The 16,898-nt window shown below is 39.5% G+C and overlaps 1 protein-coding gene and 1 long non-coding RNA gene across 3 annotated transcripts in view; one reads left to right on the forward strand and one right to left on the reverse strand.

Annotated features, from left to right (window-relative positions):
• The window catches only part of scarb2c (scavenger receptor class B, member 2c), a 46,027-nt gene that overhangs the window by 27,282 nt on the left and 1,847 nt on the right, over nucleotides 1–16,898 (forward strand). The window contains exons 9-13 of one of the 2 annotated variants that reach the window (XR_004566007.1): nucleotides 532–605; nucleotides 1,661–1,712; nucleotides 1,870–2,022; nucleotides 5,140–5,250; nucleotides 7,407–7,415. Coding sequence is in view for 1 of the 2 variants with exons in the window: in XM_034192162.1 (XP_034048053.1) it covers nucleotides 532–605; nucleotides 1,661–1,712; nucleotides 1,870–2,022; nucleotides 5,140–5,196 (336 nt within the window). In the remaining variant the exon portion in view is untranslated. Of the gene's footprint in view, nucleotides 1–531; nucleotides 606–1,660; nucleotides 1,713–1,869; nucleotides 2,023–5,139; nucleotides 5,365–7,406; nucleotides 7,416–16,898 lie in introns of those variants that run through there. The other variant, XM_034192162.1, reaches the window with a different exon arrangement.
• On the reverse strand, nucleotides 2,034–4,262 carry LOC117529394. The gene is made up of 2 exons (XR_004566008.1): nucleotides 3,477–4,262; nucleotides 2,034–2,317 (listed from the first exon to the last, which is right to left on the reverse strand). It is a non-coding gene; the product is annotated as an uncharacterized LOC117529394 (long non-coding RNA).

Here is a 16,898-nt window from a genome sequence, read left to right on the forward strand (position 1 = left end):
CTCTGAAAATTATAATGTACATCCATAATCCCATAAAAGGCTTTTGTTTTGTTTTGTTTTTCCTTTGTCCATGTTGGTTCTGCTGGACTGTATCTGTGACAGAGTTGCAGTTTGAAGTCAGTAAACACTGCACTGGTTTTGATTTTACAACATTGTTCAATAACTGTTATCTCATTTGTGCCACTGCATGAGATTAATGAGGTTGTTCAAAGTCCTTTGATGTGTGTAATAAAATCTGGGGGGGGGGGGGGGGGGGTGTTGCCATCTGCACTTTGTGTAGAACAAACATCCACAATGCTTCACTTTTGTTTTTCTACTTGATCCACTTAAAATAAAATAAAAAAAATTCTATATAATGAAATAAACATACACAATGTGTCGGGGGATAATTCTCAGATCATTTCTGACAGCCATGCTTGCAAGATAGAGTTTCTCCAAAGTACTAATTTGGAACATATAGTAATATAATAATACAGGTCCAAGTATAGTTTTGAAACAGATTTATTTATTTATTGTAACTTTGTTTTATAGCTTACGGGAATCCTCCTACAAGCAGCCAAGAGGCTTCAGATCAACATCTACGTACAGCAAGTACCAAGATTCAGGTAATTGGCTCATTAGTACTCTGTCTCATTAGGACTACTTTTTTTAATAATAGATCAACCTAAAATTACTGTATGACTAGTCAAGATAGTGATACAGTTGTAAAGCAGTTAGGCCACGTATTCATTGTAAGAGGACTTTTGGACAGTCAGCCTCAGTTAATGGGCCCTATCTTGATGATTTATAGCACATGGTCTAAAATGCATAGCAAGTGTATTTGGGCTGTGCCCGACTCGGCTTTCCAATTTATACAGTTCATTTTAGGGCAGAGTAAGCAGCTGCAGTGCAGGATCTGGTTAGTACTTGGATGGGAGACCTCTTTGGAACACTAGCAGCTGTGTGTGTTTCTCCAGGTAATGCTGGAGTTGCGTCAGGAAATGCATCTGACGTAACACCTGTGCAAAATACCAGTGCGGAACTGGCTGTATCCGCTATGGTGACCCCGAACAAAAATGGGAGCAGCTGAATGGACAACAACATTTTAGTCCAGAGTAAAGTGCATGGCACAAAGGGATTGCATTTATTCTCTTGATTAATCATAGGAGTGTTTTGGGTGCAACGCGAGAGATTTTTGCTGGAAACCTGCGCGTTGTTATTTAGATAGATGCCTCACATGGTTTCTGGTGAGGAAACGGATTTGCGTGCATAGTGTCAAAACATGAGCAGTTACGGGAGCACCCACCACACCTCCATGAGGTGAAAATGTTGAACGCCTGGCTCCTGCAACAGCTCCTCATCCATCTCATGATCTCAGTATATCCCATCAGGTGTAGGCCTCCAAACCCCTCACCCAAACCCGTGGCCAGCTTGGCCGCTGCACATAAAAATGACAACCGTGTGGATTGGAGACTAGCAGTGGCACTAGGACGGTGTGTTGTGCGCTGTGCCGTGCCTCGATTGGCACCAGGTGACACAATGCTCATAGATGCAGACTGAAATGATTTGTACGCATCTGTTTAGAAGAGATGAACTTTTCTGTGTGTCTACTCATCATCTATTTCTTACATACAAAAACAAGTACAGAAAAAAAACAACCGAATTGATTGTTGTCTTCCAGCCAAACAGGAAAAGTGAGGACTGTGGTCTTCCCTGTGGTTTATCTCAATGAGGTACAAAAACACACACATTGAGATATTTTATATCATTGACAGTTTGCAGACAAATTTGAATCATCCGCTCTTATAAGAACATAGTAATAAAATATATAATGGATTATCTCACTTGTGTATCGTGATGCTTTAATTACTTCTCTTGTCATTTCTTCAGAGCACTGTCATTGATGATGCGTCGGCAGTGAAGCTTCAGGCGATTGTTTCCAAGCAGAATGTGGTGGAGAATATTCCGTTCATATTTATTGGCCTCGGAGTCCTTCTGGGAGCAATCTTTATGATTATGATGTGCCAACAGAAAGTCCCAGAGGTAAAAGAAAATTTTTTTAAATAGTTGTGATTTCTGTGCTTTTAATGTTTCCATTGTTTATAGAAACACTGATCAGCCAGAACATTGTTGTTAGTGGTTCCTGTTAATGAGTGGGACATATTGGGCACAGACTTAACATTTTGTCCTTCAAAATGATGTTCTGAAAAAATGCAGACACGTAAAGATTTGAGTGACTTTATCAAGGATCAAATTGTGATGGCTGGACAACTGGGCCAGAACATCTCTAAAACTGCAGTTTTTTTTGTGGGTTTTTCCCAGTCGTAGTGGCCAATACCTACCAGGGCTGTGAAAACTTCGCGATTCCGCAGATTTCATCATGGGGAGGAGGGGTGGGGTGTTAGTGTTGTACTCTTTAATCATGATCATCACTGAGTTTTTAAAATGCTTATCGCAAAGCGTTCTCTTTGTTTTTACGACATCGTGTAAGTTTTATAAGTCCGCGGACACTGATCTGTGTGTTACAGATACAAATCAGTTTCCTCAGATCCGCGGACTTTCGCAGCGAAAAATGCCACTCAAAGTGTAGCTGTTACGACAGTTGTCATAAAGCAGGAATGGCTGGTTGCTGCGGCGACGCTGTATGGCTCCTGTGTGACGTTTAAGCTAAACTTAGCATGTGGACATCCCAAACTTTTAGAGCTTTCAAGTTTTTAAAAGATTTGTGCAGCATGTCTGTGTCACGGACCGACGTCGCACAGAGAGAAGATGGCGAGAAAGACTGTTTGAAAAAGTCTTATAAGGACAAGAATCCGTGGAATTGTCGCTGGCTTCATCAACACACCTGAAAGATAAAATAAACAGGAAAAGTGAACTGTGCTCTCTCAGGAAAACACGGTAAGAATTTTTCTCTCCCTGGAAAGTAAATATTCTGCTGTTCAAACAGGATTTTAGACAAGATTATGTGACTTTTTTTTCACTAATCTAGACTTTCTTTCATTGTAAAAAAGACTGTGGCTTTGAATGGATTTAGGCTGCATGAATTTACATAAGAATATAACTGACGTTTTACTATAAGGTATGTTATTGATATTTTACTATGATTTTCCAAATATTCTCCAAGCTTTAGCTGTGGTTTTTGAAATGCTGTAACACTCTTTTCAGTCTTCATAAATTTTATGTAGTTTAATTGTTCTGAGTTAATGCATAATTTGGTTTACAATTAAAAGGAAAATCATACCAGGTCCTACTTCCACGTCATATTCTGTTATTTCAACATCATCGACAGGTCAAATAAAAGGTTGAATATAGGATCATTTAAATATCCACTAATTTTGAGATTTGTTCTTCCAGGAGATGCTGAAAAAGTATCATTAGATAAAAATTTAATTCTGAGGCCCCACAGGGCCCTAGACCCCGGCTCCTGGGCAGCTACCTCCCCCCGACCCCCTGCAAATTTTCCTCAGATTTCACAATTTTCATTTCACAGCCCTGACCTACCAAAAATGGTCCAAGGAAGGACAACCGGTGATCTCAAGGTTCATTGATGTTCATGGGTAGAGAAGGTTGGGCCCTGTGGTCTGATCCAATAGGAGGATCTGCTGCTAACAGCTAGGCGCCAGGTACCACAGTACACCTTCAGAGGTGTAGTGGTGTCCATGCGGTCAGGCCTGTTTTTTGTGGCAAAGGAGACTGACACAGTATTATGCAGGCAGTCACAGTGTTATGGCTGATCAGTGTATAAACACACAACATATAACAGTCTCCAACATTTTTATTCATTTATAACATTTCTGAGGGATCATTGCTTTCTCGTGTGGCACAGCTATTCAAAAGTCAAAAATCTTCTCAAACATGGATCATTCTATTGCCCAGATGTTATAAAGTCTCCATTTTCAATGTAGAAATCAGCAGCTTTCAACATTTTTCATGAAGCAGCCATGTAAAAATGCTTTTTACACACTTTTCTCAAGCAACTACGATTACTAAATGGTTTTATTTTATCACAATTGTTCTTTAGTGATGTGTAATTGTTGATGTTCTAAGTTGCTTTTTTAAAAGTCTGCAATTGTTTTGAACTTAAATTGTTAACTTATTATTATTAGTAGTAGTAGTAGTAGTAGTATTATTAGCGTGTTGCCCGTGGGGATCCACGGGCTCTAGATTGGGTAGTGTTTATAAAATAGGTAGCAGATATTTTTCAAGGGTGGTCATAAATTCTGCAAAGTTTCTATAATGAGTTGGAATGGTGTGTGAATTCAGAATGTTTTTATAACTTTAGACCGCAACCATTTTTAGAAGGACTCAACCCTTTTTTCCTGTTAATTATGTAATTGTTTCATGTTAAGTTACTGTCTTAATGTTTTTATAAGTTGTTTAGGTTCTTGTTATCATATACACACCATTATTATTATTATTATCATTATTGTTATTATTGTTTTATTTTTACTTCTTGTCATTTGATTTTTAAATGGTCCACAATGGAAATAAGTGCTTTCACTTTCTTGTGTCATCCATGTATTTTTAACATATTCACAATTATATTATGTGCCTACACTGAACTTACTAAATAAAAGCATTCACTTACACTTTTAATATAAAGATGATTTACTGCCCCCTGCTGGAATGGCATTTTAGTCCAGAATAGAATTAGCAATGTCACCTAAATATCCGTAGTTTCTCCAAAAATATTAATCGTATCAGCGTTCTGTTTTTGCAGCATTCATCCTTGACCTAAAATACATAAACATACCAAACGGCAAATATGCTCAATTTGTTCGTAATTGAAGTTATACATACGCACGCAAGTTATACATACTGCATTCTGCCGCAAGTAGGTGCTTCTATTTTTAGAGGCGGAGACGATGGCGGAAGACATCAAAGGCAATACACATTCCACTCATGGTACCAGCACCATGACACTTAACTCACTCATGGTAACAGCAACATGACACTTAACTAAACTGATGAATGCACACACAGAGGCCGCTTGGCTATTATACTATAGATTATAGAATAGTCCTAATAAATCTGATTCAGTCCATTTTACTGTATTTTTTTACTTTATTTCTTTTGCTATCTTTTTTGTATTTTTCACAGTGCATAGATTGTAAAGAGTAAAGATTGATTTAAAATAACTATTGTCTTTGTTTTTTGCAGAGCACTACTGCTGAGCGAGAGCCGCTGCTCAGCTCAAAGCACCAAACTGCAGACTGAACACAGAAGGATGTCTGTCTTTGCAGTGTCAGTATTTCCAAACTTCACTGGATCCAGTTTTTTTTTTTTTTTTTTAAGTATTAACTGAAAACACCACATTGATTTTGAAACCATATTCATGTATTTTAATACATTTATAAAACTGGCTCAGTAAACAAAGTGACAGAAGTTCGCAAATTTCATACATTTTTAAGTTGAATGAGTTGATGTTTAATGTTAACGAGTTTTAATCGTGCTAATGTGTAGAGTGTGTGTGTGTGTGTGTGTGTGTGTGTGTGTGTGTGTGTGTGTGTGTGTGTGTGTGTTTGCTGACAGTTGAGAGCAGCAAAAAGAAAGCCAAACATTAAATAATGGTAATATCTGTACTTTTTACTGTTTATAGGCGATGTGGCCCTGCGACAGACTGGCGTCCTGTCCAGGGTGTACCCCGCCTCAAGCCCTATGACTGCTGGGATAGGCTCCAGCCCCCCGCGACTCTTAACTGGAGTCAGCTGGTATAGAAAATGGATGGATAGATGTAGGCGATGTGATGTGTAACGATGTCATTTTCAGTAAAGCCTCTACTGGTGGTTGGCTCTCACTGCGGTATTGTATCACTTCCTGTTCCGGAGCACAGTGGTGTTTTGCTGTATCTGTTAGCTGTTTAATCTTCGCAGTTAGATTGATCTAGATAACTAGATAACGATTTGTTTCACAGTGTAATCTTCACGTGCCTTAACTAAAGCACTCCCTCTGCTGAATCACCTCTAAATTATTTACACATTATTCACTTTGTGTGTTTTTAGGAATCCGCTAGCTTAGCGCAGCTACTAGCTCTTAGCCGGTTTAGCATGGTGGCTTCTCCTGTCTCTCCCGCACTTTTCTGCTCTGGGTGTGAAATGTTTAGTTATTCCTCGGCCTCCTTTAGCAGTAATGGTACTTGTAATAAGTGTAGCTTATTCGTAGCTTTGGAGGCCAGGCTGGGCGAATTGGAGACTCGGCTCCGCACCGTGGAAAATTCTACAGCTAGCCAGGTCCCTGTAGTCGGTGCGGACCAAGGTAGCTCAGCCGCCGTTAGTTCCCTTCCAGCAGATCCCGAGCAGCCGGGAAAGCAGGCCGACTGGGTGACTGTGAGGAGGAAGCGTAGCCCTAAACAGAAGCCCCGTGTACACCGCCAACCCGTTCACATTTCTAACCGTTTTTCCCCACTCTGCTACACACCCACCAAGGATCAAACTCTGGTTATTGGCGACTCTGTTTTGAGAAATGTGAAGTTAGCGACACCAGCAACCATAGTCAGTTGTCTTCTGGGGGCCAGAGCAGGTGACATTGAAGGAAATTTGAAACTTGGAAATTGGTAATTTGGAAAGATTGTAATTCACGTCGGCAGTAATGACACCCGGTTACGCCAGTCGGAGGTCACTAAAATTAACATTGAATCGGTGTGTAACTTTGCAAAAACAATGTCGGACTCTGTAGTTTTCTCTGGGCCCCTCCCCAATCGGACCGGGAGTGACATGTTTAGCCGCATGTTCTCCTTGAATTGCTGGCTGTCTGAGTGGTGTCCAAAAAATGAGGTGGGCTTCATAGATAATTGGCAAAGCTTCTGGGGAAAACCTGGTCTTGTTAGGAGAGACGGCATCCATCCACTTTGGATGGAGCAGCTCTCATTCTAGAAATCTGGCCAATTTTCTTAAATCCTCCAAACTGTGACTATCCAGGGTTGGGACCAGGAAGCAGAGTTGTAGTCTTACACACCTCTCTGCAGCTTCTCTCTCCCTGCCATCCCCTCATTACCCCATCCCTGTAGAGACGGTGCCTGCTCCCAGACCACCAATAACCAGTAAAAATCTATTTAAGCATAAAAATTCAAAAGAAAAAAAATATAGCACCTTCAACTGCACCACAGACTAAAACAGTTAAATGTGGTCTATTAAACATTAAATCTCTCTCTTCTAAGTCCCTGTTAGTAAATGATATAATAATTGATCAACATTGATTTATTCTGCCTTACAGAACCTGGTTACAGCAGGATGAATATGTTAGTTTAAATGAGTCAACACCCCCGAGTCACACTAACTGCCAGAATGCTCGTAGCATGGGCCGAGGCGGAGGATTAGCAGCAATCTTCCATTCCATCTTATTAATTAATCAAAAACCTAGACAGAGCTTTAATTCATTTGAAAGCTTGACTCTTAGTCTTGTCATCCAAATTGGAAGTCCCAAAACCAGTTTTATTTGTTATTATCTATCGTCCACTGGTCGTTACTGTGAGTTTCTCTGTGAATTTCAGACCTTTTCTCTGACTTAGTGCTTAGCTCAGATAAGATAATTATAGTGGGCGATTTTAACATCCACACAGATGCTGAGAATGACAGCCTCAACACTGCATTTAATCTATTATTAGATTCAGTTGGCTTTGCTCAAAATGTAAATGAGTCCACCCACCACTTTAATCATATCTTAGATCTTGTTCAGACTTATGGTATGGAAATTGAAGACTAACAGTATTCCCTGAAAACTCCCTTCTGTCTGATCATTTCTTAATAACGTTTACATTTACTCTGATGGACTACCCAGCAGTGGGGAATAAGTTTCATTACACTAGAAGTCTTTCAGAACAGTGCTGTAACCTAGGTTTAAGGATATGATTCCTTCTTTATGTTCTCTAATGCCATATACCAACACAGTGCAGAGTAGCTACCTAAACTCTGTAAGTGAGATAGAGTATCTCGTCAATAGTTTACATCCTCATTGAAGACAACTTTGGATGCTGTAGCTCCTCTGAAAAAGAGAGCTTTAAATCAGAAGTGCCTGACTCCATGTATAACCACAAACTCGCAGATTAAAGCAGATAACCCATAAGTTGGAGAGGAAATGGTGTCTCACTAATTAGAAGATCTTCACTTAGCCTGGAAAAAAGAGTCTGTTGCTCTGTAAAAAAGCCCTCGTAAAGCTAGGACATCTTACTACTCATCACTAATTGAAGAAAATAAGAGCAACCCCAGGTTTCTTTTCAGCACTGTAGCCAGGCTGACAAAGAGTCAGAGCTCTATTGAGCCGAGTATTCCTTTAACTTTAACTAGTAATGACTTCATGACTTTCTTTGCTAATAAACTTTAACTATTAGAGAAAAATTACTCATAACCATCCCAAAGACGTATCGTTATCTTTGGCTGCTTTCAGTGATGCCGGTATTTGGTTAGACTCTTTCTCTCCGACTGTTCTGTCTGAGTTATTTTCATTAGTTACTTTCTCCAAACCATCAACATGTCTATTAGACCCCATTCCTACCAGGCTGCTCAAGGAAGCCCTACCATTAATTAATGCTTCGATCTTAAATATGATCAATATATCTTTATTAGTTGGCTATGTACCACAGGCTTTTAAGGTGGCAGTAATTAAACCATTACTTAAAAGCCATCACTTGACCCAGCTATCTTAGCTAATTATAGGCCAATCTCCAACCTTCCTTTTCTCTCAAAAATTCTTGAAAGGGTAGTTGTAAAACAGCTAACTGATCATCTGCAGAGGAATGGTCTATTTGAAGAGTTTCAGTCAGGTTTAGAATTCATCATAGTACAGAAACAGCATTAGTGAAGGTTACAAATGATCTTCTTATGGCCTCAGACAGTGGACTCATCTCTGTGCTTGTTCTGTTAGACCTCAGTGCTGCTTTTGATACTGTTGACCATAAAATTTTATTACAGAGATTAGAGCATGCCATAGGTATTAAAGGCACTGCGCTGCGGTGGTTTGAATCATATTTATCTAATAGATTACAATTTGTTCATGTAAATGGGGAGTCTTCTTCACAGACTAAGGTTAATTATGGAGTTCCACAAGGTTCTGTGCTAGGACCAATTTTATTCACTTTATACATGTTTCCCTTATACATGTTTCCCCATGAAGCCAGAGGACACACACCAATTAGCTAAACTCCAGGATTGTCTTACAGACATAAAGACATGGATGACCTCTAATTTCCTGCTTTTAAACTCAGATAAAACTGAAGTTATTGTACTTGGCCCCACAAATCTTAGAAACATGGTGTCTAACCAGATCCTTACTCTGGATGGCATTACCCTGACCTCTAGTAATACTGTGAGAAATGTTGTAGTCATTTTTGATCAGGATATGTCATTCAATGCGCATATTAAACAAATATGTAGGACTGCTTTTTTGCATTTGCGCAATATCTCTAAAATTAGAAAGGTCTTGTCTCAGAGTGATGCTGAAAAACTAACTCATGCATTTATTTCCTCTAGGCTGGACTATTGTAATTCATTATTATCATGTTGTCCTAAAAGTTCCCTGAAAAGCCTTCAGTTAATTCAAAATGCTGCAGCTAGAGTACTGACAGGGACTAGAAGGAGAGAGCATATCTCACCCATATTGGCCTCTCTTCATTGGCTTCCTGTTAATTCTAGAATAGAATTTAAAATTCTTCTTCTTACTTATAAGGTTTTGAATAATCAGGTCCCATCTTATCTTAGGGACCTCATAGTACCATATCACCCCAATAGAGCGCTTCGCTCTCAGACGCAGGCTTACTTGTAGTTCCAGGGTTTGTAAGAGTAGAATGGGAGGCAGAGCCTTCAGCTTCAGGCTCCTCTCCTGTGGAACCAGCTCCCAATTCAGATCAGGGAGACAGACACCCTCTCTACTTTTAAGATTAGGCTTAAAACTTTCCTTTTTGCTAAAGCTTATAGTTAGGGCTGGATCAGGTGACCCTGAACCATCCCTTAGTTATGCTGCTATAGACTTAGACTGCTGGGGGGTTCCCATGATGCATTGAGTGTTTCTTTCTCTTTTTGCTCTGTATGCACCACTCTGCATTTAATCATTAGTGATTGATCTCTGCTCCCCTCCACAGCATGTCTTTTTCCTGGTTCTCTCCCTCAGCCCCAACCAGTCCCAACAGAAGACTGCCCCTCCCTGAGCCTGGTTTCTGCTGGAGGTTCTTCCTGTTAAAAGGGAGTTTTCCTTCCACTGTTGCCAAGTGCTTGCTCACAGGGGGTCGTTTTGACCGTTGGGGTTTTTCCGTAATTATTGTATGGCCTTGCCTTACAATATAAGCGCTTTGGGGCAACTGTTTGTTGTGATTTGGCGGCTATATAAATAAAATTGATTTGATTGATGGACAGATTTAACCTGTTGGAAAACTGCAGGCACAAATGAATTTTATGTTCCAAATAATTTTTAAACAGTCACAGTGAGGATGACATTCTGGAATACCACTTGAATTATCTTATATTATCATATTAAGAGGTGTTTTTCCATCTTTTGCTGGACTCATCAGTCGAAATCACATTAAAACTGTTGCAATCTTAATTGCTTTTATGTTTTCCTTGTTGCGGAATAAACCATACTGTATTCGTGTTACATTTTCTTCTTTATTTTTTCTTTTTTTAGTCATAACTCACTGGCACCAGGTTTTTGTGTCTCGTCCCATGCTGGTGTTTGCAAAACTCTCGAGTGCTTGGTATGAAAAAATGTTGCACAAATGAAACGACAAACTGTTCATGTCATGAGTGTGTTATTTGTTTTATTAACTGTACTGATTTATAATGTAAGCCTGAGTAAAGTGTCCATGTCTGATAAACATAATGCTGTTAACTTTACACAGAAACTGTTTTGTCTCATGCATTAGAAAACCTTTTTATTCAGTTTACCACTTGGGATGTGTGTGAGTTCTGCACTTCGTAGGTTACCCTACAAGCCTTTTTATTGAGTTTTTTTTATTTTTTTATTTAATTTATTTTAAAAATGAGTTAGTTGTCCTGTGCCATTATATCTTATTTGCTTTTAATTTTGCAGTTTCTTTAACCACTACCTGTTAAATTTGTGTTTCTTGTGGCCGTTACTTCTTCTCAACAGTAAAAATCAACACTGCACAACTCATCCCTGTTTTTGTTATTATTTTATTCTTTCCCCCTTTAGGGCATTAGCCGTTTGTACAGTCTGACATTGCCAACATTGTATTAATAAACTCATGTTTAACATTGTTTTGAGGCAAGGCTTTATTTCTAGTGTTGAATGAGAAGTTTCTGGAAAAGCAAATAAATGAATTTAATTTTGTCCCAACATGACATTATAAAATCATATCCACAACAGCAAATTCACACAAAACTATTTGTGCAATTAAATGTAACACGGCCCCTGTATAGTAACAACAAATGTTATTGTGTTTCATTACAGCTAAATGCTTGTGGTCATGGAAGGTGTCTATGTTATGAAGAGTGCTCTTCACGTCACCACCAACAATACTACACATGCAGGAGAATCTTCACTGTTGTTAATACGCTACATATTTAGAGATTTTGCCTGAAGAAAAGTTGAATGGAAAGGAAAGACAATATGTACATGTCACTTTCTAAGTAATCAGAACACAGCGTTTGATTTAAATTCATAACACAACCAGGCATGCACTCAGTGAGCACATACTTCTGCCTGCGTTATAATGGTTGATAATTACAACCACCATCCGGAAAAGAACATCTGCCAGAATTTTGATTTTTATGAAGTCAAAGGAAAGCTCATGCAGCCACATGGGGTGTGCAGCCAGTGCACTCTGAGTGCATGTCCCCAGCCCAGATCAGTGAGGAGGGTTGCGTCAGGAAGGGAATCCGGCGTAAAACAAGCCAATCGAATTTCCATACCGGATCAGTCGAGGCCCGGGTTAACAGTGTCCGCCACCAATGCTGTTGCCCAACAGGGTGCTGGCAGACATTGGGCTTCTGCTGGGCAAAGAAGAATAAGAGGAGAATGTATCCACAGACAGCGGGAGAAGAGGAAAACTAGAAGGGTGGAATTGAGAGTAGGGACTTTGATTGTTGGTAGTAAAAGGAGTGTTAGTGTTCCATGATGCATATTGCAAAATGGCCGATCACATCCAAATGTCCTTGTATTTGGTGAAAGCATCTGATCTTATATATAGTAGTGTTCAGAATAATAATAGTGCTGTGACTAAAAAGATTAATCCAGGTTTTGAGTATATTTCTTATTGTTACATGGGAAACAAGGTACCAGTAGATTCTCACAAATCCAACAAGACCAAGCATTCATGATATGCACACTCTTAAGGCTATAAAATTGGGCTATTAGTAAAAAAAAAGAAAAGGGGGTGTTCACAATAATAGTAGTGTGGCATTCAGTCAGTGAGTTCGTCAATTTTGTGGAACAAACAGGTGTGAATCAGGTGTCCCCTATTAAAGGATGAAGCCAGCACCTGTTGAACATGCTTTTCTCTTTGAAAGCCTGAGGAAAATGGGACGTTCAAGACATTGTTCAGAAGAACAGCGTAGTTTGATTAAAAAGTTGATTGGTGAGGGGGAAACTTTACACAGGTGCAAAAAATTATAGGCTGTTCTACAATGATCTCCAATGCTTTAAAATGGACAAAAAAACCAGAGACGCGTGGAAGAAAACAGAAAACAACCATCAAAATGGATAGAACAATAACCAGAATGGCAAAGGCTCACCCATTGATCAGCTCCAGGATGATCAAAGACAGTCTGGAGTTACCTGTAAGTGCTGTGACAGAAGACGCCTATGTGAAGCTAATTTATTTGCAAGAATCCCCCGCAAAGTCCCTCTGTTAAATAAAAGACGTGCAGAAGAGGTTACAATTTGCCAAAGAACACATCAACTGGCCTAACGAGAAATGGAGGAATATTTGTGGGACTGATGAGAGTAAAACTGTCTTTTTGGGTCCAAGGGCCACAGACAGTTTTGTGAGACAACCCCAAACTCTGAATTCAAGCCACAGTTCACTGAAGACAGTGAGGCATGGTGGTGCAAGCCTCATGATATGGGCATGTTTCTTCTACTATGGTGCTGGGCCTATATATCTCATACCAGGTATCATGGATCAGTTGGAGTGTGATTAATTGAGTGTGTGAACAGGTGTCTTTTATACATGTAACAAGTTCAAACAGGTGCAATTAATACAGGTAAAGAGTGTAGAATAAGAGGGCTTCTTAAAGAAAAATGGTGTTGCCTTATGCTGAAGAGGACATGCCCTTGAAATGGGTGTTTCAACAAGACAATGACCCCAAGCACACTAGTACACCAGCAAAATCTTGGTTCCAAACCAACAAAGTTAATGCCTCGTAGATGTGAAGAAATCATGAAAAACTATGGTTATACAACTAAATACTAGTTTAGTGATTCACAGGATTGCTAAAAAAGCAGTTTGAACATAATAGTTTTGAGTTTGTAGCGTCAACAGCAGATGCTACTGTTATTGTGAACACCCCCTTTTCTACTTTTTACTTTTTAGTGTGCATATCATGAATGCTTGGTCTTGTTCTATTTGTGAGAATCTACTGAATCTACTGGTACCTTGTCTCCCATGTAACTAAGAAATATACTTAAAACCTGGATTAATGTTTTTAGTCATATAGCACTACTATTATTCTGAACACTACTGTATATATATGTGTAATTGATAAAACCATCTGGTCTTTTTATAGCAGTCTAATTGATAAAACCAAAGTATTCACATCTATTTGGATGGCATGATGGAACACTGATTTGTTGCGTGACACGCAGACATACACTATAAAATTTCTACATACCGCCTTGAACGCAACGTGAGCATGACAACCGCCTACTTCACTTAAGTTTGCAGCCAATCACATAGCCACTGATTCACAACAGGCTAAGGACCGCCCACTACAGATCAGACGTTGTGATCTGTAGTGAGAGTAGAGAGCAGGTTAAGTCTAGCCTGGAGAGGTTGAGGTATGCTCTGGAGAGAAGGGGAATGAAAGTCAGTAGGAGCAAGACTGAGTACATGTGTGTGAATGAGAGGGAGCCCAGTGGAATAGTGCAGTTACAAGAAATAGACTGATGAAAGTAGATGAGTTTAAATACTTGGGGTCAACTGTCCAAAGTAATGGAGAGTGTAGGCAGGGTGGATTGGGTGGATAAAGGTGGCAAGAGTAATTGTGACCAAAGAATTTCAGCAAGAGTGAAGGGGAAAGTTTACAAGACAGTAGTGAGACCAGCTATGTTGCACAGCTGGAGACGTGGCGCTAACAAAAAGACAGGAGGCAGAGCTGAAGATGTTGAGATTCACTTTGGGAGTGGATGATAATGGGACAGGATTAGAAATTACATATCAGAAGGGACAGCGCAGGTGGGACGGTTGGAGACAAAGTCAGAGAGGCAAGATTGAGATGGTTTGGACATGTGCAGAGGCGGGACCCAGAGTATATAGGGAGAAGGATGCTGAGGATGGATCCACCAGGCAGGAGGAGAAGAAGGAGGCCAAAGAGGAGGTTTATGGATGTGCTGAGGGAGGACATGCAGGTGTGATAGAGGAAGATACAGAGGACAGGTGAGATGGAAACGATTGATCTGCTGTGGCGACCCCTAATAGGAGCAGCCGAACGACAAAGAGAAAGAAGATGAAGTCAAAGAAAAATATACCAAACAAGAGCAATCAGAGATTTCTGACGTCCGTCAATCCGGATACGGATCCCTCCAAAATTCAGGGAGTCTTCCATGCCGTAATACCTATCTGCGGGCACATTTGGTGAGAATCCGTTAAGTTAGTTTTGATCAGAGGTGTCAAATCTGGCTTCAGAAAGTAAAAACCCTCCCATGTGTTGCTTTATACCTGTGCACCTAAAAACAGGTGATCTCAATAATTAGCTCATCCACCTGCCTGAAGAGCTGAACTAATTACACTCAGCTGGTTTATTGGGAAGATGGAACAAATATGTGGCTGGACTTTTACTTTCTGAAGCTGGATTTGACACCTCTGGTTTTGATGTAATGCTTCAACGCCTACATAAAGTGAAATCTTGATCCCAGATCTGGATCACCTCCAAAATTCAGTGGAGTCTTCCATGGCCTGATATCTATCTGTGGTGCATATTTGGTGAGAATCTGTGAACTATTTTGACCTTCAAATCTTTCAAAGCCTATACACAGTGAGGAAAATAAGTATTTGAACATCCTGCAGTTTTGCAAGTTCTCCCACTTAGAAATCATGGAGGGGTCTGAAATTTTCATCTTAGGTGCATGTCCACTGTGACAGACATAATCTAAAAAAAAAATACAGAAATCACAATGTATGATTTTTACCTCCGCCAAGGAGGTTATGTTTTCGGTCGCGTTTGTTTGTTTGTTTGTCTGTCTTTCAGCAGGATAACTCAAAACGTTTTGAACGGATTTTGATGAAATTTTGTGGAGTGGTTGGAAATGACAAGAGGAACAAGTGATTAAATTTTAGTGGTGGTCCGGATCACGATCCGGATCCCGATGCTAACGCATTAGCATGTCTATGGCACTTTCAATGTTAAAAGTTAGCATTAAGCAGTTGCAGCTGTCATCACGTTCGGGTGCATTTGTTTTCAAATTGTAGTATTTCTTAAATTTATTTTTGTTTATAGAAATTTTGTGGAGTGGTTGGAAATGACAAGAGGAACAAGTGATTAAATTTTAGTGGTGATCCGGATCCCGATGCTAACGCGTTAGCATGTCTATGGCATTTTCAGTGTTAAAGTTAGCATTAGCAGTTGCACCTGTCATCACGTTCGGATGCATTTGTTTTGAAAAATTTTAATATTTCTTAAATTTATTTTTGTTTATATATTAATAATCTAATGATTATTATATACAATTTTAGAGAAAGAGACAAAAAGAAATAGATCACTGTGCCAAGGAGGGAATCTCTTTAGGGTCAGTGACCCTATTTCCTTGTTTAGAGAAGTGTTTCATAAATGTTAAAAAAAATTAATATATTTGCAGTTTAGTTGAATAATAAATTGAATTTTGTCTCTTATTTGTTTTTGTCTATAAGCACATGCAATATCAATATCAGTGCTCAGATGACAGTAGCTTCTGGGAAAGGTGCAAGTTGCAATAAACTGCAATGCCAAGTGCTAAAGATACATGCTATCCAGTCACAGCAGATGAAACTTTTTTTTACTACTGAGCAAACATCATTGTTAGACTTTTTTAGGTTCAATGATTCCACGGCGTGTAGATGTTATGGTGTCAGTGACCCCATGGCCTTGGCGGAGGTTTGCACTCTCTCAGTGCTTCTAGTTTAATAATTTATTTGTATGTTACTGCTGCAAATAAGTATATGAACACCTACCAACCAGCAAGAATTCTGGCTCACACAGACCTGTTAATTTTTCTTTAAGAAGCCCTCTTATTCTACACTCTTTACCTGTATTAATTGCACCTGTTTGAACTTGTTACATGTATAAAAGACACCTGTTCACACACTCAATTAATCACACTCCAACCTGTCCACCATAGCCAAGACCAAAGAGCTGTCTAAGGACACCAGCAGTGTTGTATAGTAACGAAGTAAAAATACTTCACTACTGTACTTAAGTACGTTTTGGGAGACTTTGTACTTTACTTGAGTTTTTTTAAATTCAGCTTACTTTCACTTTTACTTCACTACATTTCCGACCTTAATTGTATACTTCTATTCTGATACATTTTCTATGCGCCATGCAGTTACTCGTTACAAAAAAAAAAAACAACCCACACACACACACAAACGAAAAAAGTCATGTTTTCACCCAGAGACACCACTGATTACTAGTGACTGCAGCGAAGTCAGGCTGATTTGTCATGAGGCATGTCCGGTAGGCTTTTTTGCAGTTGCGCAGTTGTTTGTCAGGAAAATGATAATTTCTCTACATCGATTACAGACCTGCAGCGGGTCTGTAATCTTTCTGTAATCTGTA

Source organism: Thalassophryne amazonica, chromosome 17, assembly GCF_902500255.1.
Source record: "Thalassophryne amazonica chromosome 17, fThaAma1.1, whole genome shotgun sequence".
Lineage (NCBI taxonomy): Eukaryota > Metazoa > Chordata > Actinopteri > Batrachoidiformes > Batrachoididae > Thalassophryne > Thalassophryne amazonica.